The 17647-nt window shown below is 38.2% G+C and overlaps 1 protein-coding gene across 1 annotated transcript in view; it reads left to right on the top strand.

The window, feature by feature from the left end:
- LOC150089517 (suppressor APC domain-containing protein 2-like) overlaps positions 1–17647 on the top strand; it is a 260545-nt gene that overhangs the window by 149519 nt on the left and 93379 nt on the right. Inside the window, exon 4 of the mRNA XM_090390011.1 lies at positions 9200–9346. Within this exon, the coding sequence (XP_090246137.1) occupies positions 9200–9346 (147 nt within the window). The remainder of the gene's footprint in view (positions 1–9199; positions 9347–17647) is intronic.

Genomic DNA, 17647 nt, shown 5'->3' with positions numbered 1-17647 from the left:
AGGGCACAATTTTTCATTCTTGCCTCGGGTATTAAAATGGCTCGGCATGGCCCTGAACTGCTTTAATACACACTTTTTCAAATTGAGGAAGATTGGCCTCTCTGAGTCTTCCTTTATCTTTCCTGTGAATTCCACGATTCCATTACTATCTTCTCTTTCTTTATCAGATAAGTGAACAGCATGTTCATCAGAAGTCCATATTCTTTAGCAACGTGACTTCCTCTTTATTCCTTTTTCTACTTTGTTAATCACTACTTCTTTCTTTTCCAATAGGAAAACAAAGAAGTAGCTGTGTTACTAGGCAATGTAGCTGTGTTACCAGGCAATACTAGATGGTAGATGACTCTCATCAACTGGTGCAGTACCACCATTTTGCTTATTGGAGGCTTGAAGTGGTCTTTAGTCTCCAGAGCTAAGTTCCAGTCAACCCTTCCCCATCTCTTCCACCATGCAGTATGACTGATGACTTTTGAGGTTATGATGAACATCATGGTGAGATACAATTTTTCTTACATTCCGAGGGTACAGCTCTAAAACGGTGTTCGCAGGCTGGCCGCTAGTTAGTACACTGGACCGAACCTATTGGTAACTCTTTAGGAGGCTTCCAGATCAGCTAGTGTATAATCTTGCTACTTCTACTATGCCAGATAGTGACTGGAGGGAGTCCGAGTAGTGTGTATGCGGGGGACATTGTCGAGGCCACGCTATGTCAAGGATCTGGGTATATTCTTACCATGTGTATGGCATATCTAAAAATTTCATTACTTCATACAGCATTGCCCCCCCCATATTTTTCTTACTATTGAATACACCATGATTTGTCAAACTAATAAAATAAGCTTATCTGCAAAAAGATCTAAACCTCCCAAACACTTCCTGGTTCGTTTCGCAAATATACGTGGTCTCAATTCTAATCTCAATGATATCCATTTCCACTTGCAGTCTACCGAACCCCATGTACTTTTTCTGAGAGAATCTCAGTTATCGGTTAATTCAACTACTGCTCATCTCAGTTGCCCAAATTATTCACTGTATGATTCCTTTCGCCTCAAAGGTGGTACCTGTGCATATGTCCGTTCCGATATTTCCTGTCAGAGACTTGGTAATTTGGAATCTCCTCTCTTCGATCTTCTCTGGCTTAAAATCTCTCTACCTCATTGTGTCAAATTCATTTGTTGTCTCTACCGTTCTCCCAACTCCACTAATCACTTGGAACTCTTTGACTTCCTCTCTTTGCAACTTGACTTTCTCCAGTCCAACTTTCCTAACAGTGAGGTAATTTTCCTTGGTGATTTTAATGTTCACAACTCCAGCTGGCTTCCATTCTCTAGTCACGCTGACTCAGCTGGTCGAGATGCTGAGGCTTTTGCAATTTCTAATAACCTTGCATAGATTGTTTATTTACCTACAAGAATACTGGACAATCCTAACCATACAGCCAACATGCTTGATCTTTTTATCACAAACAACCCTTCTAAGTACATGGACGAAGTGAGTGGTCCTTTAGGTGCCTCAGATCACAACTTTGTGATTATCTCTTCTCCAGTGGAGCCTTTATCTCATGGCTATTCCCAACCTCGTATTATTTGGCATTAAAAGAATGCAAAATGAGATGACCTGCAAGATTTCTTTTCTTCTTTTCCTTGGTCGGATTACTGTTTCAAAACTTCTCATGTCAACGTTTGCTTAGATCATGTCAGTGAAATTAATTATTGTAGGAATGGAATGGAATCCTTTATTCCACACTTCACTCTAAAATCTCATCCTTTATCTAAACCTTGGTTTTCCGATAAATGTGCTAAGTCTGTTCAAGAGAAGAATGTTGCATATCGTAATTGGCTTGTTTCCAATTTTTCACTATCATTTTCTGCCTACACCAAAGCTTGCAACAGTTCTAAACCAGTCATTAATTAGTTCAAATTAGATTTTTAACAGGCTAAGAGTAGAAAACTTGTTCTTGACCTAATGGTAGCCAAGCATTCTGGTCTCTTGCCAAAGCTATTGGCCACAACTTTTGCCAATCGCTGCTCCCACCTCTGTCAAAATCATATGGTTCTCTTGTCACTTCAGCCAAGGATAAAGCTGACCTACTAGCATCCCATTCCTCTTCCATGATCCTGTATTAATGATCTTGGTAAAACACCTCCCACCATTCCCAACACGCTCCAATCAATGCCGCCTGTGGTCTTCAGTCATAAGGATGTCAGAAGGATTTTGGCTAATCTTGATGCTAAGAAAGCTCCAGGTCCTGATGGTATTTCTCCACTTGTTCTCAAAACCTGTGCTCCTGAACTTACTCCTGTTCTTTGCCGCCTTTTCTCACTTTCTTATTGAAAAAGTTGTTTTTCCTTCTACTTGGAAATTTGCTCATATCCAGCCAGTTCCTAAAAAGGGTGATAAGTCCCTCCCATCCAATTATCGTCCCATTGCAATTACTTCTACTCTTTCTAAAGTAATGGAGAAATTGATTAACTACCAACTCTTAAACTACCTAGAAACCTTCTGTCTGATCAATGATCACCAGTATGGATTCCATCAGCGTTGATCCACTGGTGATATTCTGGCTTATGTTATCTATTTATGGACAAATTCAAGGGAAAAGTTTGGTGAAACACAAGCAGTTGCTCTTGACATTTCAAAGGCTTTCAACTGTGTTTGGCATAAACGTCTTGTAAACAAGCTTCCATCTTATGGTTTGGCAACTGTTTTTTTGTAATTGGTTATCCAGTTTTCTCTCTGATTGCTCACTGAGGGTGATGGTAGATGGCTGTCTGTCTTCTAACTTTTCCACTAATGCTGGTTTCCCCCAAGGTTCAGTTCTTTCCCCACTCTTTTCCTCTTATATATTAATGACCTTCTTCCATTGACTGGAAATCCTATCCATATTTTTGCTGATGGTAGCACATTGCATCCCACTTTCCATTTTGTAAAAAACCTTGCCCTGCTCAATCAGCTTCAACTTCTCGAATATCCGCTACCAATTCCATAAATGCCGATCTCCAGGTAATTCTGCAGTGGGGCAAAGACAACTTAATTTATTTCAATCCTTCTCATACTCAGTCTTGTCTTATATCTCGCAAAAAGGATTCTTCTGCTCCTATGCTTATCTTTGGTGACACTCCGATATCTAGGCAAAATGATATATATCTCTTTTGGGGAATACCCTGACTTCTAATCTCTCTTGGTTCAAGCATATTACAAATATTGCCTCCTCTGCATCTAAAAAACTTGGTTTTCTCTTTCGCTCTCGGTGTTACTTTTCTTCCAAACAGCTGTTCATTCTGTACAAATTGCAAATCCTCCCTACCATGGAATATTGTTCCTGCATCTGGGGCGGTTCCCCCAAAACCTCTCTCAGGCTTCTAGATTCCATTCAGAAGAGGGCAGTTAGGTTAATTAATGACTCATCTCTAACAGAGTCTCTCCACTCGCTGTCTCATAGATGTATTGTTTTTGCTGCATGTCTTTTTTACAGATACTTCCATGGGCACTGTTCTTCTGAATTGGCTTCGGTAATTCGTGCTCTCTCCTTCAAAACAGTCCGAACACATGCTGCCACCAGCCAATATCCATTTACTGTCCAACTTCAAACTCACAGAACCAACTTTTCATCTTCCTCATTTATTCATTCAATTGCCGTTTTCTGGAACAACCTTACTTCATATATATTTCCTGAAAATTACAGTCTACGGAAGTTCAAGTCAACAAATATCTTCTTTTGTCTTCTCAACCCCCAGCCCAAGCATGGTACTAAGTACTATAGGTTCTAATACCTCTTGTGTTTGGGGCTTTCATAAAAAAAAAAAAAAAAAAAAAAAGTATAGTGTTATCAATTAATCAGTAAAATTGATTAATCTTATTAAATTTTATTGTTAATTAAATTGTGCTTAAACAGAATCATGACCCAGACTAGAGCAGCAAAGCAATGCTCACAGATTAGCCAGAGTGTTGTGGCTTGGGGGGGGACCAAAAGGGGGCAATTCTCCAATGCTTCACAGTCTAAAAAAATGTGCGAAATGTTTGCGGATCTCTCTAGAACAGGACGTGATCTAGCCAAGGAGGATGTCTTTGTGTATGCTAGGTGCAGAGAGTGTGAGGAAATTAGGTGCCAAATCAGCGATCTGATGGGTGTCTATGAGAGTTTGAGGTGTAGGGTGCCTCATAAAGGGGCCCATAAAGCTCTCAGCTGCCAAACTCAATGTCAAAGCTCACTCCTGTGCATCAGGCAACACAGCGGCAATCTCCAAGGCATAATGCGCTAATCCCACAGGAACTAATTGTTGTTGGTGACTCTATTGTCAGGGAGACGGGGAATATATTATGCAAAAAGGACAGGTGGAACAGGACCAAGGTATGTCTGCCAGGGGGAAAAAGTTGATGACGTTGTAGAGTAGATATCATCTTTTAAGGGCCCAAAAGGTGATGTTGTACACGTTGGTACTAATGACCTTAAGAGTAAGAGATCTACAGATTTAATTAAAAAGTGCAGGTCAATGTTGAAAAAAAATTGAGCTAGGGTTGAATTTGCAAGTGTCTACAATTCTGCCCAGATATTATAGGAGGGAGTATATGATAAGAGCCTTGTCAATCAATTTGGCACTGGAGAGATTGTGCAAGAATTATGGGGTAGAATTGTTCTCAGCATGGTTTGTGCTTGTTATCAGGAGAGACTGCTTCTACAGGGATGGAATACACTTGGATGGAATTACACACTAGTAAGACTTTTGTGGATTTATTGGATGATTGTTTTCTGCCGCGGCATGTTCAAGAGCCAACCAGAGAGGGTAATACTCTTGATCTGGTTATCTGGTGATCATTCGTGTATTAAGAATTTGCAGATAAAGGAACCACTAGGTGGCAGTGATCACAGTGTACTGTGGGATTTACTTAAAAATATAATTATCATCATGGGTAAATGAAAGGGTTTTTGCTTCCGTAAAAGTGACTACAGTGGTCTCAGACAGTTTTTAAATTCTGTACAGTGGGATGAACTGATGATGTTACCAACAGCAAATTCTAAGTCGGAAGCATTCAAGGAATTAATCGTGGAAGCTACTAAAAGTTTCATACCTATTAAGAAATATTGTTCAAGGTTTAGGCCTAAATGGTTGTCAAATGAACTAATGAGACTCGTGGCAGAGAAGAAAAATGCATGGGATGCATATAAATTATCAAGTGACACAGAAGCCAATGGCAGATATAAGCTAGTCTGTAATGAAGTCACAAAGGAGGTTAGGCAGGCGAAGGCAGATTACTAGAAATCTTTGGCAAAGGATGCTAAGAAAAACAGCAAGGATTTCTTTACTTGTATAAACTCTAAAAGGAAGGGAATGAATCTGATTGGTCCACTTGATATTGATGGTTCGACTGTTGATGATCCTGCTGAGATAGCAAACAAACTGAATGAGTATTTTGCATCTACATTCACACATGAGGAATTATTAAGGTTTGAAAATGCCAGAAGGTTATCAAAAGGTTATCAAATTGTAGCAGGGTGTTTAATGATTTTGTAATAACTGATAGCAAAGTGGAGGAGAAATTGTTGAAGTTAAACATAACAAAGGCACCTGGGGTGGATGGGATCTATCCAGTTATATTAAAGGAAGTGGCAAAGAAAGTAAGCAAACCCTTAGCCATAATTATGAGACCATCTTTGGACCCAGGGATGGTCCCCACAGACTGGAGATGTGAAAATGTTTCCCCAATTCACAAAGGGGGATTGAAGAGTGACACGAGTAATTACAGACCAGTTAATTTAACTTCTGTTCTGCATAAAATAATGGAGTCACTGGTTAAAGATGCATTGCAGGATCATCTAGACAAGACTGCAGCAATAATTCAGACACAGCATGGGTAAGTCTTGTCTGACAAATTCGATTGTGTACTATGATGTGGTCACAAAGGAGCTGGATGCAAAAAATAATTTTGATATCACAGTCAGTCCTCGTATAGTATGATAGTTGTGTTCCTAGAAACCCTTGTGCAATGCAAAATCGTGCAATATAAACAACAGGCCCTATGGAAAAAATAGGGTTAGGTGCCGACCCCCCAAGATTGAACACACATTTGTAACCAAAACATTACCGAACACAATAAATAATCGTAATAAAATACGTTAAGTATTTTATTACGATTATTTATTATTATACGTAATAAAATACGTAATACGTAAGCATTTTAATTACTTAAGTATTTTAATTAATACGTAAGTATTTTATTATGACTATTACATAATAAAATATTGCTAATATCGTAAGCAAACTTTTTAGTTTGATTTTCTATCTGCACAGATGACAGCCGTTCCATCTCTTCCAATTCTTTGTGTCTTAATCTAATGGATTTTAATTACACTCTGAGTTGTTCCTACTATGAAAGTTATTTTTATTTTCTCTAAATTCTTTGTAATTCTCGGAGTTGCCTCATTTAGGTCTGTAGCACATGCAATATCACATGGTCTTTCATTTCGCTCAAAGCGTTTCACAATTTCATATTTTTTTCTCTATCGACAGAGGCAGACTGGCCATAAGCCATACCGGGGAAACCCCGGTGGGCCGGAGGCCAGTGTGATTTTGGCCATAAACCATATTATGAGGCCACTATAAATTTTCCTGGGTAAGAATTTTTAATCCAGTCCGCCTCTGTTTATTGATATTGCTTTTGTTTTTCTCTGTGAATCTGCAGTGTCTTCACCAGGATGCTTCCTTTTCACACCTTTTAAGTATTTTACTAATTTTTTGGGAATAAAGCACAATTACAAAACCAGGAGGCACGCTTGATACATATAAACAAAGCTGCGCTCGTGTAGCAACTGAATAAACAACACCGTAAAGGCAGAGATACACTATTAACACGTAACATTTTACTAAAGCAGATTTCTAGGGGTTACTACCATAAAACAATTTCCAGTTGCGTTTCTGCGAGTGGAATCTGTTATAAACTGGTAGTAAACTCGATCTAATTGCATTTGCAATTATACCGATAGCTGGAATTGTGTTGGTTTTTACGTTATTATGGGGAAATGTGTTTCCCCTTCACTGATATAAAAAAACAAATACATTTTCAGAATCTTCTCTACATTCCTATGATGTTGTATTCAGTTGGGGTGATTCCGCGTTTGACTGCCATTTCTTGTAAACACAAAGGTGAATCGTGCATAAGCAAATTCGGTTCGTGTTATATAAGATATCGTTCCCCTATTTCTAAATCATGTATGATCAAATTCGTGTAGTGTAAACACGTGTTATACGAGGACTGACTGTAACTTGGATTTCAGGAAAGCTTTTGACACTGTTGCGCACGGAAGACTACTGTACAAATTGGAGCAGAATGGTATTAAGGGTAAGTTGCTACAATGGATAAAAGGATGGTTGAGTGGGAGAAGGCAGAGGGAGTGGTAATCAATGGGTGCTGCTCTTCGTGGACTAATGTTATTAGTGGAGTCCCATAGGGTTTGGTGTTGGGTCCACTGTTGTTTTGTATATTTATCAATGATATCGATGAAAGTATATCAGCCTTAGTGTCGAAGTTTGCAGATGATACAAAGGTTGGCAGGGTTGTTAATGACAGTAATGGCAGTGCGCTACTGCAACAGGATCTAGAAAATTTTTTGCAGATGGGCTGAGAAGTGGCAACTGAAGTTTAACATTGCCAAATGCAAAATACTGCATATGGGTTGAAGAAACCCCAGAGAAATACACTTAAGATTGTATAAAATGAAAAAGACCACCTGGGAGTAATTGTGCAGTCAGATATGAAGTTTTCAGAGCAATGCAGACAGGCTGCCACGGTGGGTCATGGGGTTTTGTCAATGATATACAGGAATTTTGCTAGTAGGGAAAAGGAGGTGATTGTCCCTCTGTATAAGACAATGGTCAGGCCACGCCTTGAGTACTGCGTACAGGTCTGGAGGTCTCATTTTAGGAAGGATGTAGATTTGCTTGAGCGTGTACACAGAAGAGCAACAAGATTGGTGAGAGGAATGAAGGGATCCTCTTACCAAGAGAGGCTTAAGTTCTGCAAATTGCAGCAGCTGGAGACTAGGCACCTGCGAGGAGATCTGATTGAGGTGCATTAGGCCTTGAATGGGTTTAGCACGCTGAATTCTGATGGGATTCTTCCACTTGTTCAGATTACGAACCTAAGGGGGCATAAATTCAAATTGAGGAAAGACAGATGTAGAATAGATGTGAGGAAATTTGCCTTTAGTTAGCAGGTGGTTAATTGCTGGAACAAGCTTCCATCTGTCGTTGTGGAGGTTGATAAGTTGAATAAATTTAAGGAGGGGGCTGGACGGACATTTGTAGAGAATTGTTTTGTAATTTTTTTTGGCTGATGCTGCATAAGCTTACACACTTGCTTTCTTGCATTACATGCTATTACTACTACTACACTTAAAAAGAAAAGGTACAGGAATATTTGCTGATGCTATCGAGGCAGTGTTAGGTCATCAGATGTTTCGATAAATGTCATCAGATCTTTCGATAAATACTACACATAATAGAACAACTATAGATGGTGTATCTAGTCACGAACTAAAATCTCTTCAATGTAAAAATTATATATCCTACTTTAGTCATCACAGACCAAGACTTTGAGCAACTGATATGCAATTATTATTAATAAAAAAAAAACATTGTTATTTTATTATCCATGAATTTTTTATTAATATTTATTAATATCTGAAAAGTAAAATCTGTACCATAATAATTTAAAGATTGTTTTTAATGCCTGCCAATGACTCTTAAATGTAAAACATGTTAAATATGCTAATGGCAGGATAGATTATGTACCTAGTACAGAATTTTCTGTTTTGTATATTAAATAAAGAAAGAAAAATACATACTTCGGATTGGCTGAAGGTTTCACAATTGGACATGAGAAAACTTGAAAAGGATCTTTTAGCCCAGTGAATTTCATTAGATAATGTGATGGGCTATCTGTTTTACACACATACAATATATATAACTATTTTCAAAATTCCTGACCAATATTACTTGTCAAGAAATGTTTGATCTGTTTTTATTCCAAATATTAGTTAAACACTGAAATTTTTATTTTCTAAATTAAATCTTAATATATATTCATAACAATATTATGACAAATACAGATCTTTTATTGATCATAATAATTATATTGTTTTCAGAAAACCTATGAATTACATTATTGTGGTACTAAAAATATAATATTTATTTTCTTATAGCTAAAACACATGAAACAGTTGGAACAAGAAAGGGATATTTTACTTCAGGGACTAGAAACAGTTGATCGAGCAAGAGAATGGTATTTGCAGAATATCGGTGCTGTGAAAGATAAAATGAGATTTATTGGGAAAAGTGACATGCATTCAGTATGCTTTCTTTGTTTATGTTTATTTGTTCTATTATTTTTTCCCTATTTATACTTCTATTAACTTTAAGATAAACATTAATTAATTCAACACATTACTTTATTTATGTTGTGTAAAATTAACTAACAAGGTAATTTTTATAGAAATTGCTTTACTTCTGATGAAGAAAAATCAGTATACAGACAATTCCTAATTGACATAAGTTCAGATCATGTAATTATGTGAAATACGTATCATTGTTATAAGTATGATTTGCTAATTTGGTCTAGTGCATTTTTTACATTAAACCATAAATACAGAAATACATAAAATACTACTATAAATCAGAATATATAATTTTACAATGGACATATCATACTTTAATTCCTATTGCTGGCTTGCTCACTTAAATGGATGGCAGTGGTGGTGGTGGTGGTGTTAATATGCCGGCTGATTAATTAATACTAAATAACATAATGAGTGATGCAACATCTGCATCAGATAAAGTTTGGGATGACACTAATAACAGATTTAAAAAAAAAAAAGTAAATCAGAAGCAGGATTTCAAAGGAATTAAATCAAAATTTGAAGGAGCAAAATTGACATAAGTTGTGATAGGAGTTATGAAAGCCATTGAAGAAACCAGTGAAATGGAAATGGCTGTTGATGTGTTATAAAATAAATGGAGAAAATAATATATAGTCTAATTCTTTCCTTTTCTCTTACTTCACTGTTTCATCAAAAAACAAAAATCAGACTTGCAAGAAATTGAATTATTTGTTGTGTATTTTTTTACTTATGTGTGTAACTAAACTACTTTGTGCTATTATATTAATTAAACATTAAAAGTCATTGATCAAGGCAGAATTCAGCTTTCACATAGAATTGTTGTCAACTTGGATATCATAATCTTCATCATTTTGATACAGATATAAGGAAGTTTAAATAAGAAATTTTTGCGTAACCAGCCTTTGGTAGTAGTTCTCTTATATTTAATCCAGATTTGAACAAAATAATTATAGAGAAACTAATATAGGTTATTTTTTTTAAGCAAAAGTGGTCCTTTTTTCTCAAAATTTTTGTTGATATTATCTGTTGTTACTTATTTACAGAGGCTCCCGTAGCCGAGTGGGCAGGAGCGGGAGTGCAGTAGCACACGCTCTTTGAGTAGACCGGGGTTCAAGCCCCTGACTGCTGAATACAGTCGATCTGCCAACCCGCACTGGACCAGCGTGGCAGATTATGGTCCATTTCCCTCCGCATGAATTGTTGAGGAGGCTTCCATCCTGCAGTGGGTTGATAATGGCTGCACTTTACTTTTACTTATTTTATATAATAATTTGAACATAAAACAAACAGTATCTAACCTACTGTACAAATAGTGGAATCATCCAGTGGTAATGAAAACAAACATAATTTTTCACTCATAAATGTAAAAGGAAGTGATATGTGTTATTTACTTTCCTGTAAGTAGCATATAACACAGCTATTAATAAAGTAAGGCTTTTTATTTAGGAAGGTAGCAACAGTGACAGCCACTAATCTCAAACTAGCTGTTAATGTATAATAGATATTTTGCAAGTGGGTCTGTTAGATCCTGTGCCATTGCTTCCGGAACTAAAAACTTACATCTTATTGGCACTAGAAATGAGCGAGGTGAAAGTTTAATCGAATTTTGTCATCTGAACAATCTTGTCATATGTAACACCTGCTTTCAGCAACACCCGAGAAGGCTCTACACATGGAAATCTCCTGATCATAAAACAAGGAATCAGATTGATTATATCCTTATGCAACAAAGGTGGCATTCCTGGAGCAGATTGTGGCAGTGATCATCAGCTACTTCACATCGTTCTCAAGCTAAAGCTGAAAAAAATCGTGAATAAGGTTTTTCCTAGATGATTGGATGTAGAAAATATTCCAAATGATTATATGCTTGAAACAGGCAATTGTTTTCAAGCTCTATTAGAACTAGATGACGATATGCTGCCTGAGGAAATGTGGGAAAATACAAAAAGCATTATTAAGGATACAGCAAATAGACATATTACAGAAAGGTTAAAGATCAGGAAGCCTTGGATTACAGAAGCCACTTTTAAATTTATTGAATAGAGAAGAACTGCACAAGCCCAGGGTGTACAAGGAAACAAAGAGTATCAGAAACTAAGCAAAGTCATCAAGTGCTGTTTAAACCAGGACAAACAGGATTATATCAATCGAAAGTGTAAAGAAATTGAATTCCACAACAAATAAAACAATACTAAAAAGATGTATGATGTAATTAAATCCTTAAGACAAAAGTTCCAACAAAAACTTAATGTAATTAAGGACTCCAAAGGGCAAATTTTAACAGAGGAGAACACAATCAAAGAAAGATGGAAAGAATACTGTGAACAATTCTTTTGAGCACCTGCTGGCACTAATGATCTGCTAACCCCTTTTCAAGAGTGTGATCATTAGCATTAGCATTAGCATTAGCATTAGTAGAGGCATATGATGCAAGAAAGCAAGCTTATTCAGCATCAGCCAAAAAAAAAAAAAAAAAACAACCCTCTCCCATTTCACCCCTCCGTTCGTTCGAAATACCTGTCCAGTTGAGCTTTAAATTTGTTTAGGCTATCAACTTCAACAACAAGTGATGGAAGTCGGTTCCACCAACCAACCACCCGCTGGCCAAAGGCAAATTTCCGCACATCTATCCGACATCCGTCCTTCCTCAATTTGAATTTATGCCCTCTGAGGTGATTATTCTGAGAAAGATGAAGAATCCCATTGGCATTGAGCATGCTCAAACCATTCAAAGCCTTATACACCTCTATCAGATCACCTCGCCGGTGCCTAGTCTCCAGACTCTGTAATTTGCAAAACTTAAGCCTTTCTTCGTAAGAGCAACCCTTTGTTCCATTTACTAATCTTGTTGCCCTTCTCTGTACCCGTTCCAGCAGCTCTACATCCTTCTTGAAATGAGGCCTCCAGACCTGTATACAGTACTCAAGATGTGGCCTAACCATTGCCTTATACAAGGGAATAATCACCTCCTTATCCCTGCTAGAAAAATTCCTGTATATCATTGACAAGACACCATGAGCTACTCTTGCAGCTCGTCTGCACTGCTCAGAGAACTTCATATCTGCCTGCACAATTACCCCCAGGTCCTTTTCATTCTCCACCACTGTCAGTGTAGTACCGCAGAGTTGATACATTGCTCTGGGGTTACTGTTACCCATATGTAGTACTTTACATTTGTCAATGTTAAACTTCATTTGCCACCTCTCAGCCCATCTGTTCAACCTTTCCAGATCCTGTTGCAGCAGCATAGCGTCAGTAGTGTCCTTAACGACCCTGCCAACCTTTGTATCATCTGCAAACTTAGACATTAAACTTGATATCCCATCATCAATATCATTCATAAACACCGAAAACAACAATGGACCCAACACTGAACCTTGAGGAACTCCACTAATAACATTAGTCCACGTTGAGCAGTGTCCATTGATTACCACTCTCTGTCTTCTGCCACTCAACCATCCCCTTATCCATAGCAGCAATTTGCCTCCAATGCCACACTGCTCCAATTTGTGCAGCAGTCTTCCATGTGCAACAGTATCAAAAGCCTTTCTAAGATCCAAATATATAATATCAAAGTTATTCCCTGCATCCAGTTCTTTTGTGACTACATCATAGTATCCAATCAAATTGGTCAGGCAAGACCTGCCCTTAACAAAACCATGCTGCGTCTGAGCTATAACTGAATTCTTGTCTAGATGATCCTGCAGTGCTTCTTTAACCAGTGCCTCCATTAATTTACCTGGAACAGAAGTTAAACTAACAGGTCTATAATTACTTGTGTCAGCCTTTGATCCTCCTTTGTGAATTGGGGTTACATTTGCACATCTCCAGTCTATGGGTACCTCCCCTGAGTCCAAAGAAGCTCTCATAATTATGGCTAGGGGTTTGCATACTTCCTTTGCTGCCTCCTTTAATATAACTGGATAGATCCCATCCACCCCAGGTGCCTTTTTTATGTTTATCCTCAACAATCTCTCCTCCACTTTCCTCTCAGTTATTACAAAATCATCCAGCTCACTGCCAATGTTTACTTTACCTACATCATTCTCCTTCCTGAATAACTCCTCATGCGTGAATGTACATGCAAAATACTCGTTTAGATTGTTAGCCACCTGAGCAGGATCCTCAACTGTTGAACCATCAATATCCAGTGGACCAATCTGATTCATCCCTTTCCTTCTCGAGTTCAAGTATGTAAAGAACTCCTTTCTGTTTTTCTTTGCATCCTTTGCCAAGGATTTTTCGTAGTCTGCCTTGGCCTGCCTAATCTCCTTTGTGACTTGGTTACAGACCAACTTATATCTATCATAGGCTTCCATGTCACCCATTAATTTGTATGTATCCCATGCATTTTTCTTCTCTGCCACATGTCTCATTAGTCCATCTGACAACCATTTAGGCCTAAACCTTGAACAATATTTCTTAGTTGGTATGTAAAGCCTGGTAGCCACCAATATTAGTTCCTTGAATGCTTCCCATTTTGAGTTTGCTGTTGGTAACATCATCAGTTGGTCCCACTGTATAGAATTTAAATACTGTCTCAGACCATCATAGTCGCCTTTACGAAAACAAAAACCCTTCCCTTTACCTCTGATGGTAGTTACCTCCTTGAGTAAATCCCACTTCAACACACTGTGATCACTGCCACCTAGTGGTTCATTTATCTGCAGGTTCTTAATGCATGAAGAATCACTACTGATAATCAGATCAAGAGTATTGCTCCCTCTTGTTGTCTCACGAACATGCTGATGTAGAAAACAATCATCCAATAAATCCACAAAAGCCTTGCTAGTGTGCGAGTGACCAACCCACAAATTCCAGTCAATATCTGGGAAATTAAAATCCCCCATTATAAGACTCTCTGATTTACTGGCCCACTCTATTTCCCTGTACAATATATTATTATACTCATCAGAGTCATTAGGCCTATAGCACACTCCTACTCTCAATTTTGATTTCCCTATGCTTATGTCACACCAAACTGACTCGACACTGCCCTGTCCATCGATGTCAACTGGCTTCACTTCCTTTGACTTTATGTGTTTCTTAATTAATAGCATAACCCCTCCTCCCCTCCTGTCCTGTCTATCCTTTCTATATACATTGTATTCCGCAAATTCCAGTTCCGCATTACTTATATCTGTGTGACACCACGTCTCTGATATCCTAACAATATCTGCCTTTGATGTTTTGAGCAATACCTCAAATTCATCAAATTTATTTACCAAACTCCTAGCATTGGTGTACACGCAGGTATACATGCACCTGTTTCTATTCTTAGCTACCCTAACACAACCCATGTGTTTACTTGTAACGCAATGACTACCAGCAGTCTCTGAAATATCCTGCATCTTGTTTTTCAGACTTCTGCTCATTTGAATAGAAGCAGTGCAAGAATCACTTCCACCTCTGCCAGTGGCTACTGTTAATCTATTAGTCCTTGTATCCCCCCCAACTAGCAGTTTTCCGACCCACCTAACACTGCCTCGACAGCATCAGCAAAAATTCTTGCACCCTTTCTATTTAAGTGTATCCCATCCCTGTAGAAGCAATCTCTCCTGTTAACAAGTACAGTCCAGGCTGAAAAAAATTCTACCCCTTGAGCCTTGCACAATCCCTCCAGGGCCGAATTGATCGACAAGGCTCTCATCATATACTCCCTCCTATCGTGTCTGGGCAGAATTGCAGACACTTTCAAGTTCAACCCTAATTCACGGCTTTTTTTCAACAGTGACCTGTACTTGCTAAGTAATTCCGCCGGTCTCCTACTCTTAATATCATTAGTGCCAACGTGTACAACTATATCACCCTTTGTGCCCTTAAAAGATGATATCCGCTCTACAACGTCATCAACCTTTGCCCCTGGCAGACATACCCTGGTCCTATTCCACCTATCCTTTTTACAAAGTATGTTCCCCGTTTCCCTGACAATAGAGTCACCAACAACTACTAGTTCCTGTGGGACCAGCGCATTCTGCCTAGGGGGCTGCCCCTGTGTTGCCTGATGACCAAGTGCAAGCTCTGGCGTTGATGTGGGCAGCTGAGAGCTTGATGGGCCCCTCAATTTATTTCCTTCGAGGGCATCCACCCTGTCCTTCAAGGTCTCATAAAGGCCCATAACAACGCTGAGTTGTCGCCTGATTTCCTTGCACTCCTTACATCGTGCACACACAAAGACATCCCCCTTGGCAGTATCATGTCCCGTACCCGACTGTTCCGCAAACATCAAGCAAACAGTGCATTTTAATAGACTGTGATTCAGAGGGCAACTGCCCCCCTCAGTTCTCCCCTGAACCACAGCACTCCCATTAGCTTGAGCCTTTTGCTTTGCTGCTCTGGTCAGAGTCATGATTCCAATTTAATTCAATAAAATTTAAAACAAAAATTAAATCCTTAAGTTATATCCCAAAACAGTTATGTTATATATATATATATATATATTTTTTTTTTTTTTTTTTTTTTCGGTATCTAGTGTTCCCTTTATACAACTTCCGTATCACGTGTACCACTATAGTTATGTATTAATTATTTGTTACGATTAAGTCGTTATATATATTTATAGAGTTAAAAATACAATTTAATTGACAATAAAGTTTATCAAGATTAATAGATTTACTGATTAATTGACAATATTATATTATGCAGTATACTACACTAAGCTTATGCTATCGTGTAAAAATGGCGGGAATTCACGAACGGTATTTCTACGGACTCGTAAGTATTGATTAGCTTCGAAATCTCGCTATCTCAATTTAGACTAAACTAAGGATCCTGCCTAGGTCTATAATCTACTTATAGAAGATAATTTGATATAACAATTGGTTAATAAATCGACTAAATTTGGTTAAAAGACCTCTCGTTCAATTTGTGACACGTGGATTTGATACCGTTACCGATACTAAGTAATATCTACGAAATCTCTGTCTAAGTTAAACTTTAAACTAAGTATCGTAACTAGGAATATAAAGCTACTCTAGAAAAAAGTTAATATGACAATTTAAACTAATAAAGCAGAAAATAAATCAGGAAAAACTTCTCTGTTTGAAGAGCTTTAAGGAGCAATGCCTGCACAGGCTAACCTCGCACCCAGTTCCACTAAACCACTAAAGTTCCACCTGGAGGGGTTATGCTATTAATTAAGAAACACATAAAGTCCAAGGAAGTGAAGCCAGTCAACATCGATGGACAGGGCAGTGCCGAATCAGTTTGGTGTGACATAAGCATAGGGAAATCAAAATTGAGAGTAGGAGTGTGCTATAGGCCTAATGACTCTGATGAGTATAATAAGATATTGTACAGGGAAATAGAGTGGGCCAGTAAATCAGAGAGTCTTATAATGGGGGATTTTAATTTCCCAGATATTGACTGGAATTTGTGGGTTGGTCACTCGCACACTAGCAAGGCTTTTGTGGATTTATTGGATGATTGTTTTCTACACCAGCATGTTCGTGAGGCAACAAGAGGGAGCAATACTCTTGATCTGATTATCAGTAGTGACTCTTCATGCATTAAGAACCTGCAGATAAATGAACCACTAGGTGGCAGTGATCACAGTGTGTTGAAGTGGGATTTACTCAAGGAGGTAACTACCATCAGAGGTAAAGGGAAGGGTTTTTGTTTTCGTAAAGGCGACTATGATGGTCTGAGACAGTATTTAAATTCTATACAGTGGGACCAACTGATGATGTTACCAACAGCAAACTCAAAATGGGAAGCATTCAAGGAACTAATTTTGGAGGCTACCAGGCTTTACATACCAACTAAGAAATATTGTTCAAGGTTTAGGCCTAAATGGTTGTCAGATGAACTAATGAGACATGTGGCAGAGAAGAAAAATGCATGGGATACATATAAATTAATGGGTGACATGGAAGCCTATGATAGATATAAGTTGGTCTGTAACCAAGTCACAAAGGAGATTAGGCAGGCAAAGGCAGACTACGAAAAATCCTTGGCAAAGGATGCAAAGAAAAACAGAAAAGAGTTCTTTACATACTTGAACTCGAGAAGGAAAGGGATGAATCAGATTGGTCCACTGGATATTGATGGTTCAACAGTTGAGGATCCTGCTCAGGTGGCTAACAATCTAAACGAGTATTTTGCATCTACATTCACGCATGAGGAGTTATTCAGGAAGGAGAATGATGTAGGTAAAGTAAACATTGGCAGTGAGCTGGATGATTTTGTAATAACTGAGAGGAAAGTGGAGGAGAGATTGTTGAGGATAAACATAAAAAAGGCACCTGGGGTGGA

This window comes from Mastigoproctus giganteus, chromosome 2 (assembly GCF_048544385.1).
Source record: "Mastigoproctus giganteus isolate SK-2022 chromosome 2, ASM4854438v1, whole genome shotgun sequence".
Lineage (NCBI taxonomy): Eukaryota > Metazoa > Arthropoda > Arachnida > Uropygi > Thelyphonidae > Mastigoproctus > Mastigoproctus giganteus.
Note: the sequence above shows the minus strand (reverse complement) of the source record. Positions and strands in the feature narration are given on the sequence as shown.